A 22,262-nucleotide genomic window follows, 5' to 3' on the forward strand; every position below is an offset into this window, starting at 1 on the left:
GCCCTTAAGGGCCCAAATTGAGCTCGAAATTGGCAAAAAATTAACGTAAGTGCCTCGTTTTTACAAGGAAAAATTGCCCACAAGTCGATACATTTTTGTTATGCAAAACGAGGCACTAACGTTGTTTTTTTTGCCAATTCTGGGCTCGATTCTGTTGCTTAAGGCCTAAAATGAGCCCTAAAACCTTAAACGAACATTTTTTGACACGCAAATCGATGAAAAATTGAATTAGGCTGCAGTTTACAATTTATAACAACTTTTGAGCTGTAATTTGCAAAATACAAATTTCAAATGGCTGTAATTTGCAAATTTTCCTTGTAATACATTGTTCTCTGAACCAAAGTATTATTTCAAAGCATAAGTTGAATGCTTACTTGAACTTTCTTACACCAAAAAGCTACTTGTATATCAATTTCTTTTGGGCTGGTTAGTGATCACTGATTTTGATAGCTTAACAAGAAAAGTTAAAACAAAAAACCATATTTGGGAGGTTAATTATGCATAGTTTAAAGGTGACTTGTTGCCCTTTCCACAATTTCTTAAGTTGAAAACAACGTTACCAAAATGGTTATGATACCATTCAAAAGAAAGTCGAATTTAGAATATATAACATACGTTCCTCAATTTGCAAATAAAATTGGCAAGTTGTTAGATAGTTCCCTGTATATATGGCTTTTAAAATGCGGAAAGCTTATAGAAATGAAAGCACCATAGATGGATGTAGATAAAAGTAAAACAGTGGAATGGTATAATATATTGTTTATAATGATTATAAACTTCTGTAATCACTCAATTTAGATTCCAAAACTATTGGTTACACTTTAAGGAATTTCACTCTTTTTATATGATACAGTAGAAAAAGGGCACATTTGATGGTGTGCAATTTTGCATTCATTCCATGCATCATAAAATTAGGTCTTGTACTTTGTTGTTAAAGGGAATCAGTTTTAAGACAGTTGACAGGAGGATTGCAAAGGACATCTAGTTAAGTCCTTTGTCCTTTAATACATTATTAGTAATTAAATTGGGTAAACTCGTTTTCAAACCAACGAAGTTCAATCTAAACCGATTATAATCTGAAACGATAATGATTGGACCCGATTTTATCCGATATGTTTTGAACCGAAACCCATTTTCGAACCGATCCAGTTTAACCCAAACTGATTATGATCCGAACCAATTACAACCCGTCCTGATTAAGACCCGAACTGTTTTTAACCGAAACCCACTTTAAACGGGCTAAACCCGTTTTCAAACCGATCCGGTTCAACCCAAATTGATTATGACCCGAACCGACTAGAACCCGACCCGATAAGGACCCGATCCGAATAGAAACTGCAATTAGAAAAACCAAACCGAACTGACCAGATAATTTTCAAAACCGACAAAAACCGACCTGCTAATTATTTCAACCTATTATAAACTGACCCGTTATAATCCGAAACTAATAAACCCAACCCAAACCCGAATTGTTTACCCGAATTCACACCCCTAATTATTACTGATTTTCGTATCTTTGAGTTTTTTCCACTCGAAAAATTGATTTTGACATAACATTGTGAGTGTGTAGAGTGAAGGATCATATGTTAAAATGAAAATTGATACTTTGCGTTTCCCTATGAAATTTGATACTTTGAAGGCATAAGGAATTCAAATTGAAGAGCTTTGAAAGTTATTACTCGTAGCATAACTAGCGCGTAGTTGTCACGAATTGATTTTCTTGTTTTGTATTTTAGTATTCACAAGGTTTATTACAACCTAAAAGAAGAGAGTAGCCTTAAACATTGTAATTGGCTAAACAAAATATTAGGGCTTAACAGTAGTATTTAATTACAAAATTGTGTGTAAAACATTGTAATTACTTTGAATTTGTGTGAACTACAGTGGGAATTTCAAGGTGTTCATAATCCTGTACCTTGTTTTTGGAGTACCAAAAAGCGTGTTACTAAAGTGGAACTATAGAAGATAGAAGAATATTTTTAAATTTTATTGGGTGTTAAGTGACTATTCTTTCAAATTCAAATTATGTTTAGGCTAAGAGCTAAATTACTTGTGTTTAATTTGTATGTGTATATGATTAATTAATTTTGTGAGAAATCAATCCATTTAACTGTATCAACTAGTTTATCCATAGATGACTAAGGCATGTCTATTCAAATGTTTTCAGTCGGTCATATCAATTGATGTCTTAAGACTCATAACTAATGATACGTGTTGCACTCGTCTACATAACTCTTTTCAAAAATTCATTGTACATTTAGATTAGTCTAAATCCCACAATACTGAATCATAATTTGTACACATGGAGTTATATGTATGGGCGACAAAACCTCGTATTTATTCTAAGATTTTCCAACAAACACTATAACATTCTTGATGGATCAAGATTATTAAGAATTTGATCATTGAAATTTTATACTCCTTGTACTTTGACATTTTTTGTCTCACAAAAAGATTTTAATTGAGAAGAGAAAATACAAATGGAGAGAGCAAATTGATATTATTTTGAAGCCTTAATTTAACTACACAAGGTTAAAAAAAAAAAAAAGAAAAAAAAAAATCCCTACACAAGACCATATTTATTTATCAATTAAGCAAGACATTCTCAGTTTATCTCTCTCTTTCAAACCAAAAAAAAGTTTTTCACTCTCTCTAATCCTTTATTTTTTCGGGAGGAGGAGATGTCGTGTTTATCAGTTTATATTACACTTAAATACTTATAATACGTAATAAATTACATCATTAATCGGCTAAACATATAGAGAATTTGTTCAAAATTATATGTAGAGGGAACATTTATATAAACTACTATTTAAACAACTATATTTTGCACAATCAAATTAAACTTTGCACCATGGATTATTATATTAGCACATCATACACTAGTAAGAGGATTAAATTCAATGCTAATTAATTGACAAAAGAATAGAGTGGATACTCAATTCTTTAATTACAAGGTACAACACTAATTACACATAAAATAAGCTAGGGTTCCTTCATTTCTTAGGAACACTAGCAAACTTTGTTACAACATTAAGTGAAGAAAAACAAAGGACTTAAACTTAAAAATGAAATAAAATAAAAACACATCTGTACCACCCATGAACAACATGACTCTCCATGGACATTGTAATCTAATTCCTTTCGACTACACTCCTATGTTGATCAATCAATCGATCCAATAATGAATTGAATCTATCGCGTGCATCAATAGCTAGTTTTGAATGGACGATACACCTTAAGATCTGAAGCAACACCGGCAATTGATCCAGCAGCAGCAGCAATCGAAATCACTAGACAAGCCAAGCTCAACATTTGAAGACACACCCACTTTGTACTCCACTTAGGCAACTTCTTTTGAGCAATGTACATCTCAATAGGGAAGTACACGGTTAAAGGCCAAAACCCGAGTGCTCCAAGTAGTCCTACAATATCGTTGAAGAAAGGAAGAAGCATTGAAATAAGCGTGGTTAACACCACAAATACACTTCTCCACACCAATCTAAAGAGGTTTAGATTGTAAGGCCTTAAACCCGGAATTCTAATTTTGATATCTTTGGTGATGAAATCGCTGTCAGGCCATCTTTGGAATGCCCATTTTTCGATGAAGGCAAAGAGGGGTTGACAGTAGACTTGGTATGCCCCTACTAAGTGGATTACTATGGCTGCATTCGCGATGTCTAGAAGCCAAAAGGGGTTGTAGAAACCGAAACCAGTAAGGAGATTTCCTGGTGCAAGATCACCAAACGCGGCATAGCCCATACATCCACAGAGCATGTAGAATAACGTTGTTACTGCGATACTTATGAATGAGGCTTTCTTCATTGTCTTGGATTCTGCTGGTGGTGATCTCACAGTGTCCTGATCAAATCAACAGAAAATCGCGTAAATAACCAACTTAACTAATTAATTTAACCACCTTAGCAAGTTAACAGTCAAGTATTTCCACAAATTTTTACATGAGAATTAATTAGTACCTGGATCTCAATAAGAATGATTGAGAAAGAGTAAGCAAAGGCGATATCACCAAGAGCTTGGAAGCTCCTCCATATCTTCTGTGTTTCGGTCACTGTTCCTACACTTATTCCAGTGAAACTACCCTTGAAACTCTTGTTAGCTGTGTCAAAAAAAAAAAAAAAAACATGTTAAGTTTGTACAAAAAATTTAACCAAAATGCTTAAAATGCAGGAATATGAACCTGCTACTTGAACAATTCCTAGAGCAAGTCCAATGGCAGAGTAAGTGAAAGACATAACAGCCGCGACTATTGAGAGCCACCAAATTTGATCAAAGTCAGGAATCTGAGAGAATATGATTTCTGCAATTCCAAATGCTATCATATAAGGGTTGCTCGACATGTGACATGGGTTCTTCCCTCCACTGTCATGGAAGCAGTTTGATCGTTTTATCGCCCTGTCGAATAAAATCATTAGCACTCATGTATACATACTTAACTCAAATTTTTATATAGTACAAGATGAAAATATGCATAATAACTCACATCATACTAATAGATGCTGCAATGGTGTATCCTATTGCAACGCCGAAAAGGTTCACATACTGAATCAGTCCACATAATTTTACCTGTGCACCACCTAAAACAAACATAGATAAACCATATGTTAGTATGTATAAATTTTAATTCTGATACTATCTCCGTTAATTATTATTATGTGCAACAAAGGGATATTATTTTTGTTGCATATAATAGTTAATGGAGGTAGTATATAAGATTCTACTATTGCATATGAAAGTTAAATATATATACCAAGGTTAGATCTAACAGCATCCATGTAAGTATAGTTTCTCTTGCCCGAAATCGGGTCACCAGAACGGTAGCAATCGGCTAGAAGAGTGGAAGTGTAGTAGATAACAAAGGAGAACAAGAACATCACGGCCGGACCGGCGATCCAGCCAAGCTGAGCTATAGCCCATGCTAAGGAGAGCACCCCTGAACCTATCACTGCTGTTATAATATGTGCACTAGCGGTCCAAACAGTCCCTAACAAAAACAAAAATTAAAAATGGTTAAGAATCAAGATTATGTTTAGTGCATGAAAATGATGAGCTTTTTCCTAGGGAAAATTCTAGAGATTAATACATAATTGACTGTTACCTACATTTAAGCTAAGTGTTAAAATTAAAAGATATATTTAGGTTCGAAAGTTTAGTTTTTGGTACGAATACTTAAGGGGAAATAAAGAGTTTATAATTAACACGATATTGTAGTAGTGTATATGGTAGACATGTACCTGTTCTTTTGAGACGGCCATCATCATCGAAGCATGTAGATGGTTTTTGACCTAGCACGTCTATGGAGACGTCGAAGACATGGTGGTTGTTTATTTTGGCAGCACCATCACCCATCTTGAATTAAGAGCAAAAAATAAGGCAAAGCAAAGAATTCAATGAGAAAAATTAAAATAAAATTCAATGTTTATTTGAATAAATGTTTAAATGTTGATGAGCTGAGCTAACAATTAGCTAGGTGAACTTGAAAATTATATGATACATTTTTGGTTGGTAGGTTATATAAAATGAATTATATGAGCTGAATTTATAGGATTGCAAGAGAATATTTAGGCAAGTTTACATAAAGCCTAAACCTAAAATGTGACACTAGGAAACCTAATAGTATAAGGAACTAATTAAGGTTGAACACTTGTATGAACAAAAAGAGTAAGTGGTAAAGGGGTATATATATAAGTTGTTCAGATTTGCTCAAGTACAAGAAAGAGCTAGGAATCTTCACTGATATTGCTCTATTTGACCCTTCAAACACCCCCACCAAAAAAGGCGTTCGAGACTGAATTTACTAAATTACCCATTTTTAAAATTCCGACGTTTATGCCCTTCACCATTACCACGATCATAAAGACGATGATCTTTATTAGGGTTCGTTTTTCTCTTCTTTTTATTATAATGTGATTGTTAAGAATTTGGGACCATGAAAAACGGTATCCCCTGATATTGACTTCGGAATTTGTTCTAACTACTCACTACTTAATACAAAGAATGTAATTATTCTGAATTTTGCTTTTAACAACCATACATAAGAAGTCTTCTCTCACAATTATTTCATGTGAACAAACTTTATTCGTGAAGATAAACCAATTTATCATGCATGTCACATTCATCATGTAGATTATACATACTAGTCAACAATTTTTAGAAAAGATAGTAAGTCATGTCTTGTTAGAAAATTATAACAACCAAAGCCATCTATTTATCATAAATTAAACCTAAATATTAACTTAGAAAAATGTTGAATAACTTTATTTCCTCCAAATAAAAAGAAAAATATTCCTTACATTTTTTTTTTTTTTTTTTTTGAAACAAAAGTTTTCCTTTTATTAAATCAACACATAACACATACTAGTAAAATTAAAAAAGATATAATTATGTTATGAATGAAATGAAATACATGTTTATAATAAATTTCTTACCGTCATTATATGAATTTTCTTTCTCTCCTTTCCTCAAAAAAAATGAGGATTTCTTAAAATAAATATATACAATAGAGAGTGAGTAAGTGAGTATGTAGTGAAGATGGGTTTAGAGGGGCAATTGCTGCACTCTTTTGTGTATGATTTACGTTGTTTATATAGTGTCCAAAAGGAGCATAAATGTAACAAAAACATTATTAAAATATTAATAATATTAAATTTAAATTATTACAACAATATAAAATATAGTACTACTATATGATCCCTTTTGTCTAGTAATCTCACGTGGAATGCTTCTCCTCCATCCTTATTGTAAGAGAATAAATGCTGCCTTACACCATTGTATTTAATTTATTTGAGTTGATTAGTATCTTTACATTTTAATTGATTTTTGTAACAAATATGCCTTGTTTGAGAATTATGCCATCAAGATGGTTGAATAATGTCTACATGTTTCATTATTGTCTTGCTTTATTGTACTAATGTTTGGCCATATATGATATCATTGTTTTTGGTAATCCTTTATGCTATAAAGTCCAAGGTTGGGTTAGGATTGAAATTTAAGGTTTAATAATTATGTACTCCAGAATTTGTAAATTTGTATTCTAGCATAACCGACTATATATGATTCTCAATTTAGAGATATACGATTGTGTATGGATTATTATACAGACCGATCCATAAAGGTCCATATTAGAATGAAGCTTATGGAACGTAAACATCCTTACCAATATTATCTGGATCTTCCACGTGAACAGTCACTTGATCGACTTGACAAGAACTTATTGGGGCCATACTCCCACGTGGCAAACCTTTGAATTACCTTATAAATACCGCAATCATTAGATACAAAGGTACGATACATTTATTACAAGAAGTGTATTCTTGTCAATGTTATTAATTATTGTCGAAATTATATTGACTTTACCATCAAACTGATTTTTCTCAATCCATCCCCAATTCGAGGGTAGTTAACATACAATTGTACTGCTTTCTAGGTCACACTTGAGACATGTATATCGAGTCATTTTTAGAATTTCCAAATAGTATATTGTTACTTTTAAAATAGATTTCTAATAAATATCGGCTGATGACACTGACGTGACGTAGCTTGTAAAGATTTTGAGGTGTTTCTTGGACTGAAGAGTATGAAGATTGTACAACAAACGTTTATTGGCCTTGTACAAAGGAAAAGGAGAAGCTAGTTGTGTCCAGGGAACTAATAGCACAAAGAAAGGTCAGAAATAGAAAGGAATTTTGCAAATGAAAAAAAAGGGCATGAATATATAATATAGCCATTAAATTGCATAAAAGAGAGCAATTTGTTAATACAAATAGGATCTGATTCTAGCTAACAACTTTGTTGCCAAAGACTTTGGGATTGATAGGTTATGACAACTATTAAAAAGCACTTATCAATATATTAGTGCCTTTGGTATCTTTGAACTTTGAATGGATCTTTCTATTGATTATGACCCACTAATACTATTACCATAAGATTTAATTAAGTGGTCTAAACTATTTACCCATTTATTAATTAAACATAATTACTATGCTAATATAATAAGTATGTAGGGATTTATTAGAAAGGTTATTATGACAAGACACTTGTTGGACTATCATCATTTTGGAAAATAAACTTAACGTTCTACCATTGATAGTGGGTTGTTTAATTTTGAGGGGTGTGTGACCTTTTTCCTCCTTGTAATGTTGGTGGGTGGGTCTATCTCCCTTAGGTCGGCTTGAGTACCATCCACTTATATTAGTTTAAGAATAAGAGCGAATGTTGACTATCTTAGTTGGTACGTATTACGTACAATTGTATAGGTATATTTAGAAGATAAGCGCAATCTAACTACTGAATAGTTTAGTTGGTACTTTGTATAACCGTGTAGATTTTCATGATCATTAAAAGTGAAATCAAATCTTTACAAAATGTTAACGGTATAGAATACATGTTAATAGAAAGTTTTAGAACATGTTTGCCCTATAGATTGTAACTTTAATAATTAATTAAGTAGTTTTTCTTGTGCTAAGTATTTGTCGTTGAAGGTTAATTTACACGTACATATCAAGAGTCTGTTGTTCTTGCATTGGTATTCTCTATAAATGTGTATAATTACATTTGTCAATGACTTATTGATGTTTAATGTATTACATGACGACTTGACGAGTATATATTATTGAACAAGATAAGTTGAAGATAAGTTGGTGACAAGACATATATTTAGGAACATAAGTATTATCGATCTAATAATCAAAGGAAAAGTTCAATTTCATAATCTTTCAAATCAAAGCTCTATTGCCACTTGTTTATATTCATCACACATGTATCCACTATTTAATAACGTAACTAGTGTGTAGTCTGGATGATGCCGCGGGTTGTTACTTTGAACACTTATATATAATTAAATAGATAGGTTCATTCTTTATTATTTATTTATTCATTATTTAGGGCCTTTGATTTTCTGAACTAAACTGAAGTGAATGGTTTATGAGAGAAGGAAATTAAAAACTGAATTGAACTGAATTGAACTGAACTAATAGAAGCTAAGCTGAACTGAACTGAAATTAAGCCGAAGAAAACAGACCCTATTTCTTTATAATGGTTTTTCATTAAACCTCTGAATAAATTATTAATGGAACAACTATTGACTAATTATATAAACATCTCCTTCATATATAATTTAAAATATAATGAAAACAAAGACATAATTATTATTAAAATAATAAAAGAACTAAAATTAGTTTATAACAATATTTAATTTTTTTTGTATGCATTACCTCGTCGATGTGCATCATTAGCAAATAATAGAATCGATTTTTAAAAAAAATCACAGTCATTAAATGTTTAGATCTAGATCTCTGATCCATATACAAAGTATATATTTATGAGTCAAGTATAAAAACACGATTAATCAATAGATGATGGTAAGGCTTCTAATGCAAATTTTTGTGGTTGTGAGTTCAAATCTCATCATAAACATTTTTCATTAGAATATGCTCATAGTCGAAAGATAGTATGGCAAGGGTGTCATGGGCATATAAACATTTTTAGGAACGCTTTTTAATATAAAAATATAGATGTATACAAGTATATATATATATATATATATATATATATATATATATATATATATATATATATATATATATATATATATATATATATATATATATATATATATATATATATATATATATATTTTTCATTGTCATGTTTTAGAAAATTAACTTTTTTTGAAATTGAACTGAATAATTTATTTCTCATAAATTATTAATTGAAGTATAAAAAATAAATCTGAATTTAAATATATATATATATGCATGCATTAGGAGAATCAAGAGGTAAATTTTACCCTATTTAACATAAGGTAACTCATAGTCATACTGCATACGTTGTATTATAAACTAAATCTAACAATAAATTATTTTTATCTCCAATAAACATAAAGTATGTTCTAAAATTTATAAGAAAATTTTTTTTTTCCTAATATTATTTAACTTCTAAAGGTTTCCATGAATTGCTGTAATTTATGACTAGTTTTGTGCCCCGTGCGATGTCCGGGTTGTTTATTGAATTTTAAGATAAATTTTTAATCTATGTGACAAATTTTAAAATATATCATTGATATAAAATTAGTTAGGAATTGATGTGCTTTTGTGACGATTTGCTATCTAGTAGGCTTGTAATGACTAATAATAATGTTGGTGGAAATATTAGATTTGATACATTAGAAAAATAAAAAAATAAAAAATCAGCAAAAAATAAATTAAATAAATTAAATGTTCAAAGCCCGTTGGGTTGACTCGAACCAAAAACTTTGGGCAAGGGTTGAACATTTTTTGACACGTAACCTGAAGTGATCCAATCCGAGATGACTCATGACCCGATCCTAATTGACAGGTCTACATAGTAATAAAATTCTATTAGATTGTGAAGTATATTATTTTAACCGATTAGTATATATTATAAATGGATGTTTTATGCTTTGAACTAATTCCTTTGCCCAAAAAAATATTATGATATAAAAATTAAATTTATATGATAATTATTTAGAATTATAATCTAATTTGAATAAAATTATAATTCAATTTGTACATTTGAAATATTGGTATTTTATCGAAAATAAAACTCTAAACTAACAATTTTATCCTAAAATTCTATCCAAATAGAATTCTAAACTACTTTTTTTTTTATCTTAGGAAGTTTATTTAAATCTACGTCAAGTGTCGCTGCCTCGTGACCTGACTAAAAGTTTAGCTTTATATATTAGTTATATGATATACTATCAAGAGTGCGCAACAATTACATACTCTTTATACTTGAAAAGATTTTAAAGTCAATAATAACCACTTCACCTCTTCCTTCTTAAAATAGTTAGTGGTGGAAATTTATTAATAGAAAGTCAACTTTAAATTAGGTCATGATAAAGATTTCTAAATCCAAATTATTTGAGCACGTGAAAATTAATTATACTTATAGCTAACAAATTTATTTCTACAATTACATCATAATTTTGTCTTCATTTGATGTTCAATTATAGGATCTATTACTATTAGAGTACTATTTATATACAATCCTATATATGCTAGTCTAAGTGACAAATACCAAGTATAACAAATTATATACGCTATATTGCTTATGTTATAACTATTTTTTGTCTCCAATATCCAACCTTGAATGATCCATTAATTTTGTGATATTCATTTTTAGTAATCAAAACAAAAAGACTTGCTAATTTTGTTAATTGAGCTTTACAATTACATATTTGGCCAACAAGTGAATTTGTCTTGCCTATCATTTATTTGTAGAAAAATTATTTGACATATCATTATTTGGAGAACTTTGGAAAGCTTGTACAATTCAATTGGCTAGACCAAGGTGTAATTCAAACTCAAACTTAGATAACCTGAATTGGACCGAATCAAAATTGACCTTCCCTAAACTGCCCCGACCCAAAAGGTTAATTTAAAATAGAATTATCAATTGCTTGTTTTTTGAAGATTGACAATAGAACTTTGATTGGATTTGATTAGAAATACAAATATAACCAGAGCCAAACCAAATGACCTTTAGGTAATCTAGTATGTATAACCTTAGGTATTAGTATTACCATGTTAGACACTCAGACTTCTTTTCAAGCTTGAAAAATAAGGTAAAATCCTTTTGATTTCGTGTCAAACTTCAAAAATGAGGTATGACATGGATGACTGTTTATATGGCAAAGCTAATCAATACATACCGAATCAAATATTCAGATAAGTTATCTTTTGCCATTGCAATACAAAATTGTCCTACAAGTGTAAAGAACAGAAGTTTTAAACTATGCATACCATTGGCAGCGTGGCTCCAAAAGGTATGGGTCTTTCACTGTTTCAGCACCTCAAGCCTACAAAGATGTAGCTCACTTATATAATCTTTAGAATGGTGCCTCATAATCTCTCTACTTTTGTACAACGAGCCAAGCTTACATCACAAGTGAAGTCCCAGACGGTGCTTCACCATACACGAAGGTTCACAAGAGCTCACAGGATTTGTATAGTCCAGTCATCAGATATACGGACATTAGGTTTGCGAATTGTCGAAACAGAAGTCGTCTGAGACCGTTGAACCCGAAGTGGCCCCATCTCGATTTTGGCTTCCTTGTTTGAAGGCTCAATGAGGGCACTTTTTGGTTGAGATTTGTGCCCCAAAAGTATAATCCTTTCAATTACACATTCTGTTGAAAATAATCTTCCATCATTGCTTGAGGGTGCCGAGTTTAAAGAAGTAAGCTTGCCATCAGTAAAAATGAACCGGCGATGAATATAGGCATCACGCTGAAATTCAAAACTCTTGCCGTCGTCGACATAAAGTTCTCCTTCAGCTGATTGAGAACTATTGAGAGCTATTACCTGAAACAAGTACCAGAAATAGAGATAACAATATTACAAGGAGCATAATTAGCAACCAATATTTTTTACAGGAGATTTAAGGACTTTATCCAAAACCATCTAATTATAAGTTACAGTAGAAAAACACAGCTTGTAATCTCAGTTTTCTCCTAGCTGTTCTAAGTGTAAGGAGAAAAGAAGTGATGCAGCACAAAAAGTATGTTTCTTGCTTGCATAACTAATAATAAAGGATCATAGTTTGCAAAATGTCAACTCAGTATCCACAAATAAAAATGTTAATTTGACCCTCATTTAGACTTAAAAGTTCATTACTAACACAACAATTTTCAAATGCCAAAATTAGTTGAATGAACCCAACCAGATTTAACTATACTATATTTCTTTATCAACATAGGTAATACTATGCATTATCATGCGTATGACTTTAAAATTACAAGCATGACACGATAGACTCGTCCACAGATATGGAGATTTCGAGATTTTTGGCAAGACATCTATTTTTGCCTTTCTGGTAAGACATCCAACACCAACCAAACACATAAATAAATAATATTAAAAGCTAAATCAGAGGAAAAAAAATAAAACAGCACAACAGGATGCTTGCATGCTGAAACAATAAAGGATACATAATGAAAATTTATTAAATTATCTACATGTCCAATTTTATTATTTAAAAAATCTTTTCACACCCCCACTAACAGCTACATTAGTTTCGGAGCACAAAAAAAGCCTTTCCATGTCAGCTGTGTTGCACATTAACACAGTAGTGGAACACTGGAATTATGTGTTAATTGACAAGAAAATATAAGCACCCAAGAATTATCTGAAGCATTCGAAAATAGAAAGAGGAATAATCAAAGTAATGTCAAAAGAGAATAAGTAAGGATAGGTACTTCTATGATGCCAACAAGCAGACCTAAAAACTTCAGTATGAAATTCAAGTTAGGCACAAGATGCATACCAATGTATATGGATCATTCACCATCTGCGTGGAACTTCGGCGGTAACGGTCCTTCCTGGGGATGATGGTACCTGCTCTTTGGAAAGCTGGAACACCATCATCAGATACTTCCAATTTATGGATCACACCTCCCTTGTATGCGGCTCCTGTTCTCATATCATACCAGTATTGATCTCCAGGAAGATACACTGATTCATGCTTAGTTTGCTGGTTAGAGAACATAAAGAGGCATTATGATACTAATCACAAGACAAACATGAAACATAGAAGGAGATAAAGAATGAAAACAGAAGATCACTATAGTGAAGTAACAAAAACAAACCTCAGAGTACACTCCTTGCACCAAAATACTGTTGCCAACCATAAAGGCCTCATCATTGTTGAAGGTAGCTTCATCAGAAGGGAATTCCATCCACAGAGGACGCATAACTGGAGCACCTGTTGTGTTTGACTCTCTAAATAATGTGTAAAAGTATGGGAGCAACATATAACGAATGCGAATTGCATCCCTCATGCGTTCTGTGTTCCGCTCTCTGCAATAAAGAGAGAATTTTCAAGGGCTTGCTCAGAGAGAATTTAAAAGAAGCAACAATAAGTAGATACCAGACAATTTTAACGAATAGAATGTTCAAAATTCCTCTTGAGTACTCATTAAACAAGAATAATAAGAGCAAGGTATTGTTAGTCCCATTCCAAGTTCCATAGCAGACTATATATAGTATAAGCATGTACATCATTCAAATTAAAGGCAAAAAATCCTTAATACTTTAGCATTCAGAGGATATGCGTATTATAACCTAAGCCAGCAACAATCATGCGCTCTTCTCATAGAGGAGAAATTGGGGGACTCGTGGGATGATTATAGTTTTAAAGATACTGAATTGCAAAGCCCACTTGGTGGTTTGAAAAGCCCACGTCCGAGTCCAAAATGGAATGGAATTACTTGGGAAGAGTTGATGGGGGACACGGAAATTTCCAAGGTATGTAGTTGCTTATTAGAAGCATGAGGAAAGCCCAAATGAAAACAAATAAGAGTGGTCGTGGAGAAGGGGATTCATTGTACTGAAAAAGCTATTGCTAGTGCTAGTGTTGTACTGACTTACTCTATACCTCTATCATACAAATATTTCAAAATGTAGAGCTTCATGCTTTCCAAGGCAACAATTTAACCATTAATGTTATTTATTACATAAGAATAAATTATGAAAAGCTGATAGTTTGAAAGTAGTATCCAGATGAATCTTACAATATGCCAATCAACTATGTTTATCCTTACATACAAATCATAATGGATGGTCAAAGGGGAGTTTGTAAAAGTTTAGATGTTTGCAATATTAATGGAACAAAGTAAGAATGAGAAACAAAAGAACAGAATACTTGTATTAAGTATTTACACTCCAGTAAAATCTTCAGGTTGATTTTCCCCTCCAACCCTGATGGTTTAAAATTGAAATCTTGAATCCCTTGATAAACACCAGAATTTCACTCTTCCTAACCAGTGCATCTTCTAGATTCCTTACTCCATTATAAAGGTGTATTAAAACATGCAACAACCATTTGCTAGTTCACCCTAAATAAACAGTGTTATCAGATTGATAAACATTATAGGATGGATTTGAGTAAAATCAGTCATATTCCCATCCCCTCTTGACAATTATGGCTACAACACCATCCACAACCCCAACACTAACGGATCACTACTAGCTATTACTGTCTACAACCACCATCTTCTAGTGAAAGTACATCTTGCCAGAGGCAGCAAAAACCACCTCTCACAATAACCCACATAATTAAAAAAAAAAAAAAAAAAAAAAAAAAAAAAAACCCGCCGCCTAGGCTATTTATAAGAAAGTAATGACCTTTGGCAGATAGCAATATCAAAGAACACAATATGATCACTTCATCAACTCATAAATAGTTTCAAAGGACACAAGTTTATGAAATTTTCAATAAGATTAGTTTTCCTTTACTGTGAACGCCCTAAGAATAAGATACTTTTAGAATGAAACCAAAACTTATCAAATAATCAAGATGGAGAATGAAGAAGACAGCAACAAACGATTACAACAACAGCAACCAAGAACCAGCAACAAGATGATGTGATTTATTGATATGTTTTTGAACAATAATCATGTTAAAAATATTCAACATTTATCAGGTTGAAAATTTAATCTTCTCTGAAACTTTCTGATTTTATACAAACTTTTCTGCGACAAGAAAAGAGATGTTGTAGAAGATAGAACCTAAGAATCATTTTTTAATAAGGTCTTATCAACAAACAAAGTGATCAATATAGGCATGTAGATGTATTACTACAAAGTAAAGCAGACGGAGTGGTACAATCGCATGTTGAACAATAGTGGGCTCTATACATGAAACATGAAATATAGGACAACACTTTGAGGGACCAACAGAAAAATATTTACCCAAACAACCATGGTTCCCTTCTTTTTGTGTCATGATGGGCATGCCCACGGAAGAAAGGATAGTAAGCACCCAATTGATACCAGCGCACCAGCAACTCAGGTTCAGGGTTACCAAAGAACCCACCAATATCAGCACCTATAAAAAAGGATTATTGACTGAGAAACTGTATATGATTAAAATGTGTCTTTTGAGATGAAAGGACCCTAGATTACCAGAAAAAGTTATTCCTGTCAGTCCCAAGGCCAAAACCATCGGAACTGAAACCCTTAGTTGCTCCCATTCAGCTGTATTATCTCCAGTCCAAACAGCTCCGTATCTTTGACTGCCAGCAAAGAATGCTCTTGACAATACAAAGGGTCTATCCTTCCCCTCACCTCGCTTCACAAGTCCACCAGCTGTGCCCATGTGGAAATAATAGCCATATGCATTATGTAGCTCCCTGTGTTCAACACCTCCAACATGCAGTGCATCTCTAGGCATTGTAACCTGGTTGTTTCATCAAATAAAATGAAAATATTAAATCCACAACTGAACTATTATGAAAGATCATACATGGGATCATATCAAAGCATCATGCTGCCTCAAAGGAATACCCAGAGGGAGAAAACCAAATCCAGATATAATGTCACATATTCTACAGAACAACATTAATTATTCATTTAAAGCCATAATACCACGTTGCTTGTTCAAGAAGAAATAAAGAAGAATTTTTCAAGAATGTAAATTTAAGGACGAAATCAAACAAGTAAAGGCCATATCCTAATTCATGATTATAATTACAATTACAATGACAAGTTCCACATAGAACTTCAACTCAAACCAAAAAAAAAATAATAATAAAAATAAAAAATAAATAAATAAAAAGATGCAAGCAACAATTTGTAGCAAGAAAATGTGATTTCAAGAAGGTCTAAATAGGACGAGGTAGTGAGAGGAATATCTACCAAAATACCAGTAATCTAATCTAAATATAACTATATAACTAATAACTAACAACTCAAACCAATAGCACCAAACCGCCAAGTGTATACTACTCCTTTCCTTTTAATCTTTTATAATTCCTTTTTTTAAAAATAAAAATACAGGTATATATGACTATATGTACTGTTTGTCCACAAAGCAAGCGTATTTAATGAAGTTTCTTTAAGATTCCCCATAGCTTAAAATCTTTTACAAGCATACATCAACATTCACCCCTTCCACTCCCGAACTCTTCATATTCTCATAAGAAAAATACTCCCCCCATTCCTTAATTTTGTCCCACTTGACTTTTTGCAAGTTTTCAATGCCTATCTTTGAGAAACATATTTAGATGTAATTAAAATTATAGATTAATTTTTTAAAACTAAACATCTAGAACAATCTAATAAAATCCCACTGTTTTTTTCTCTATCATGTATTGCTGAATAATAATAGTCAAAGCTTCTTTCTCTTCATGCAAAATATTCCAAATGGAAAATATTGGGGGTACTGTATGAATTTATTTATTTTTTAAGAAAAACAAAATTTTGTTTTCCTTAATTCTACTTCTGAAAACCCACACACGGGTCAAATGGCTAGTTGGATTAAAAAAAAAAAATTGACCTAATCTAGCATAGTCATGTTCCACCACAACAAGGGTTTCAATTTTGGTGTAAAAAATACAAACATTTGTTAAGGGGAAAACTTTATCATTGAATTAAAAAAATAGACATAAGAATCACTCAAAGGGAAATCACTAAAACCATTTTAATTCCTTTGACTCATGATAAAATAGCTTGGAAGCATTTAGCTAGTTTACCAACATGTCCCTTTATTAATAATCCAACACTAATACCCTCCCTCCTCCTTTTCAAAAGTATAAGAATAAAATCCCTCCCTCAAACTTATCATTCTATGATGAGTCATTATTTCTTATGCTATGGCCTATGGTGTTCAGTGAAGATCTGTTGAGTATCATGATTTTTATTTCTTAATTCCCGTTCTCACAATATTCTATATTTCTATCCCCAATCCCATCCTCAGATTTCCCCTCAACATCATAAATAGTTAAAAAGTATACTATTGTAAGAGGATGAATTAAACAAAAAGATACCTCAGGTCCATTGAACACAGATGGCTCATTCATGTCATTCCAAATATATAATGAGGGTGTTGATCCAACATAGTTCTTATAGGAGAATTTTTCTGCCCACCATTCCCTAACCTCTGGACTCAACATATCCAGGTATGAGGAGGAACCAGGCCAGCACCACCCATCATAATCCTTCCCAGTTGCGTCCTTAACATAATGCCCTTTCTCTGAGGCTTCTTTGTGAATATAGTAGGAATCATCCCGCTTTATGTGTGGGTCAACAATAGTAACCATACGCCTGCCCTTGCCAGCCAACTTGTTCTGCATCTCTTCTGGATTTGGGAAAAGCATCCTATCCCACGTAAAGTACTTCTTTCCATCAGTATGTTCAATATCAAGCCATAAAACATCATACGGAATATCATACTCATCAAACTTCGAGTCAACATGATAAACATCCTCCTCATCCCTATAGTTCCACCTACATTGGTGATAAGCTGACGCAAAATGCTGTGGCATTGCAGGCATCCCCGTAACAGACACATACTGCCTAACTACATCCTTTGGCCCAGGACCAACAAAGAAAAATGCATCAATAATACCAGCCTCACTCATCCACAATGTATCAATCCTCTTCTGCTCCGAGGGCAACGAAAGCCTGGATTCCCCAGCATCCCAACCGTCCCCAAGAACATCAATCTGCATTTCAGCAGCATTCAACCAAAAGAACCCAGAAGTTCCCCGGGCCTTACCATGAGCAAGCATGAACGGTATCGATCCATACAACCCGAAAGGCGACTCATGAAGATACTCAAACACATCCAAATTGAAAAGCCTATAAGGTTCAGAAAATTCAATACCAGGGCCTCTAGTAGGCTTAAGTGCAAGACTTGTAGCATGTTCAGGAATACCATATACAAAATCAGCATCATAAAATGAAACATCAAAACTAATAGATTGAGGACCATAAGGCCTTGTATCAGTATGACTCCTAAAATTCTCTTCCCAATTATCCCCTTCATTTTTTTTCACCCTCAATTGCTCAAAATCAAACAACCCGTGCGAATTAATAGAAATGACACGGTTACCTCCATTTTTGTCTCTCACAAAGACCTCGAACGGGTCCCTTCGAAGCACGGCTTCATATCCATCAGCCAAATAGACAACAATTGAAGAAACCCCAGAATCTCCATCAATCTTCTCCTCAGAAAACCGCTTTAACCAGAGCTTTTTCTCCAGAAAATCACTCTCAATCACACTCGGAACTTCAAAACGCTTCTTGGGAGGGTTTAGGGTTTGATCTTCATCAATCTTAACCCTCAAAATCCCATCTTGGTAAGCTGAAAACCTCAAAATCAAGGGTTTTTGGACAAGATCTTCAACCCCATTATCCTGATTCGAAGAATCTGTGGAATTATGATCAATCTGAGGTGGGTTTTTAGGGATTAACTTAGCGACAAGATCGCCATCAGAAATTTGGACATCAGCAGCGATTAGTGAACAGGAATTGGGTTTTCGAGAACGAGCTCGATTGCAAAATGGGGTTTGATTGCAATTGCGAAATTCATCCTTTTTCCAGGAGGAAACAGAGGTGAAAATGAGAAAGAAAGAGAGGAGGAAGAAGAAGAAGAGTGAAGTGAGGTGGGGTTTGAAGGATTTCATAGTTTAAAATTCTGGGTAAATGTTAGATTGAGTCCAGAAATTCATTCATAATTCAAAGATTTAAGTGATTGAAGGGGAAGATGTGAGGAAAAAGAAAATTTGCGACTGTTTTTTTTTTTTTTTTTTTTCCTTTTTTTCTTTTTTTTTAAAAAAAATTTGGACAAAGACTCAAAGAGAACTTTTTTTGTTTTTTAGGAAAAAGACTCAAAGAGAACTTCAAACAATACAAATTGTTGTTTTGTATTCATTAGAAAATATATAAACTTTTTTAATTATGTATTCATTAGAAAATACACACTAAAATAAATTAAACTCATCACAAATTAAAAGTTATCTTTAAAGGGCTTACACTTACCTTTAGATGGACCGTCTTTCAATAAAATTAACGTAAGTCCGCCTTATACAAGACTTATTAGCAACTAGATGAAAACAAACTGAACGGAAATAACTACAACAAACCAAACTAACAAAGACACTAAACATAAAGATTTCGTGACACTTATGGATTTAGTAAAAGATTTTGAACTTGCAAAAACACGATTTATCTGACAAGGTTATAAAGACAGATAAAAAAAACAAAAATTATAGCGCCTTAGTAGAGGAACTTTTATATAAAATGGATTTGAAATTGTGATATGGAAGAAAGGACTGCAATTGGCAAAGGATTACAAAACACGAGTGGGCACATAAAAAAAATAAAAATAAAAAAACAAATACGCGTGGGCGAGACTTAGAGCTCGCAGCACAATGAATAATCGTAAAGCTTGAAAGCCAAAGAAGAATGAGCCCATGAAGGTCACTTGAACTTTTGACATGATACCCCCACTATTGGTATCCTCGACCTCCCCTCAAAAGGAGAATACATAACTCTTGGAGGGCTCTCAATTACCTCCTTAAAATATAGGATAAACAAAGCAAAGGCAACAACGACCAACGGTAAGCGAAACAAAATACCTTCGTCCTTCCAAAACGGAGATTGCAACCCCTGACCAAATAGATCTAGAATTCCCTTACAAGTTTCTTCATAATTCACTACAACGTACTTATTTATATTAATAATGTTTGGCTTATTATAATTCACTAAAAGTTAACGTACTTATTGTTATATAAACTAAAAAACTACAGTGACAGAGTCTAGGTAGCACCGCCACCACCCTTGTCTAGGTCATCTTCCGGCTTTCGATAGGGAGGTGGATCGGCTAAATAAGTAGAGTGGTATTCATGGCCAAATTTGAACTAGTTCTTCAACATCTTTGCCGTGAGAGCCTTATTTGCTCGTGCATCATCTTCCCCGCTCCTTCTTAAGTGCTTCCTACAACTATGAATCAAATCGCGCTACATAGTTTATAACAATAATGTTCGAGTTATATGGGCCTTCTAACAATTCCTTCAACGGATTTTGACAAGTGGCGGTTAAAACATACCCGGAAAAAAAGTTTCATTTTCTTTGGGTGGTCAAATACAAATAAAACTAAGGAAAATTGATTTTAATATCCCAACTTTGGTCAATTTTCTTTAAATAATCTCAATTTTTTATTATTCTAAAATAATTCCAACTTTCACTTGTGTATTATTTAATCAAGCCCAATCAATCATCAACTTATTGTAATAGGTCAATTAGACACGCGCCAACACATGATTGGTCTAAAAAAATTCAAAAATTAAAAAGGAAAAAATACCTCTTCCCTAGTCTTCCCTTCACCCCTGCCACCAATCTTAGGGTCTGTTCTCTTCAGCTTATTTTCAGTTCAGTTCAGCTCCTATAAGTTCAGTTCAATTCTTAATTTCCTTCTCTCATAAAATATCCAGTTCAGTTCAGTTCGGCTCCAATAAGTTCAGTTTAGTTTAGTTAATTAGAACAGGCCCTTACTCTACATTGTTATTTTTTATCCCTTTGAAACTTTTCAAGCCATCGCTGAACCCTCTCCTCCTCTTCCTCCTCCATAGAAGTCTTGGTTGGAGCGACTTATGAGCTTTTTATCTCCTCCATAAAAGCTTATCATCGAATATTAATTTCACAATCTAGGTTTTCATTGATTTATTTGTCAGCATGGTTAATCTAGGGTTTAGCCGTTTAGATTAATGATAAATTAAATTGTCGAAGAATGAGGACGCACCAATATGTAATGTTTGGATTATTGTTAGAGGTTATGGCAGTAGCAATAAATAGCATTGATTCAAGCTAGACGTGAATTCTTACGTGAGTGGATTGTTGTGACGCCTAAATGGACGATCACAAAACCTTTCACACAATCACACTTTTGTCAACGGTAATTTTTTTTGTTTTTAAACATGCCACACTTTCAAAATTGCAACCTCTCTATCGATGTAATGAGCTACCATTTTCTTTTACTCGATTCGCCACTATCAACCCCTACACAAAAAGGTTGCATTTGTGGGTTTCGTCAAATAACTTCTGATATTATGGCGGTTGTTAGAAGATAGCGACTGATGATGTTGACCCTGAACAAATTTACAAGAACAATATGAGTCATAAATTACTGAAAGTGATTTTGGCCTAGATTCTGGTGCGATTGAACATGATTTTGGTGCTGTAATAATCTATTCTACCTAAGATAATGGAGAAAAGAAAATATTAATTATGACATTATGTGTTAATGTTTTTTTTGTTTGTTTTTTCTTTAAGGACATTATGTATTAATGTGAGTATTAAGGATAAAATACTCTTCAATTTTCACCAATTTTAGGATAAGGCAGGGTGAACAAAACTTTCGATTATTAGGTCGGACATCTCAGCAACTCCAGAATAAGAAGTGCAATTACCTCCAAATAAGTAAATTTTTAAATTTTATCC

The 22,262-nt window shown here is 32.9% G+C and overlaps 2 protein-coding genes across 2 annotated transcripts; both read right to left on the reverse strand.

Moving 5' to 3' along the window:
* Positions 1 to 2,914: 2,914 nt before the first annotated feature.
* On the reverse strand, positions 2,915 to 6,570 carry LOC145574381 (amino acid permease 4-like). The gene is made up of 7 exons (XM_081632156.1): positions 6,447 to 6,570; positions 5,253 to 5,367; positions 4,769 to 5,002; positions 4,502 to 4,595; positions 4,199 to 4,413; positions 3,978 to 4,117; positions 2,915 to 3,861 (listed from the first exon to the last, which is right to left on the reverse strand). Exons 1-7 carry the CDS (start codon positions 6,450 to 6,452, stop codon positions 3,208 to 3,210), a joined length of 1,458 nt encoding a protein of 485 aa, XP_081488282.1. The 5' UTR covers positions 6,453 to 6,570; the 3' UTR covers positions 2,915 to 3,207.
* A 5,023-nt stretch (positions 6,571 to 11,593) lies between these two features.
* Positions 11,594 to 19,521, reverse strand: LOC145574382 (putative glucan 1,3-alpha-glucosidase). Its single transcript, XM_081632157.1, has 6 exons — positions 17,807 to 19,521; positions 15,945 to 16,218; positions 15,732 to 15,867; positions 13,628 to 13,838; positions 13,306 to 13,512; positions 11,594 to 12,344 (listed from the first exon to the last, which is right to left on the reverse strand). The coding sequence occupies exons 1-6, from the start codon at positions 19,445 to 19,447 to the stop codon at positions 11,976 to 11,978; spliced, it is 2,838 nt and encodes a 945-aa protein (XP_081488283.1). The 5' UTR covers positions 19,448 to 19,521; the 3' UTR covers positions 11,594 to 11,975.
* Positions 19,522 to 22,262: the final 2,741 nt, after the last annotated feature.

This window comes from Chenopodium album, chromosome 13 (assembly GCF_948465745.1).
Source record: "Chenopodium album chromosome 13, dcCheAlbu1.1, whole genome shotgun sequence".
NCBI classification, from domain to species: Eukaryota; Viridiplantae; Streptophyta; class Magnoliopsida; order Caryophyllales; family Amaranthaceae; genus Chenopodium; species Chenopodium album.

Bases quoted from the DNA above. Each gene is read 5' to 3' on its own strand.
- LOC145574382 (XM_081632157.1), bottom strand. From the start codon at position 19,447: ATGAAATCCTTCAAACCCCACCTCACTTCACTCTTCTTCTTCTTCCTC. The intron at 16,219-17,806 runs GTATCTTTTTGT...TGAAACAACCAG, and splicing joins CTGTGTTCAATGGACCTGAG to GTTACAATGCCTAGAGATGC. The intron at 12,345-13,305 runs GTATGCATCTTG...TACTTGTTTCAG, and splicing joins TGAATGATCCATATACATTG to GTAATAGCTCTCAATAGTTC.
- LOC145574381 (XM_081632156.1), bottom strand. The intron at 4,118-4,198 runs GTTCATATTCCT...TTTTTGACACAG, and splicing joins AGGAATTGTTCAAGTAGCAG to CTAACAAGAGTTTCAAGGGT. The intron at 3,862-3,977 runs GTACTAATTAAT...TGATTTGATCAG, and splicing joins TCATTCTTATTGAGATCCAG to GACACTGTGAGATCACCACC.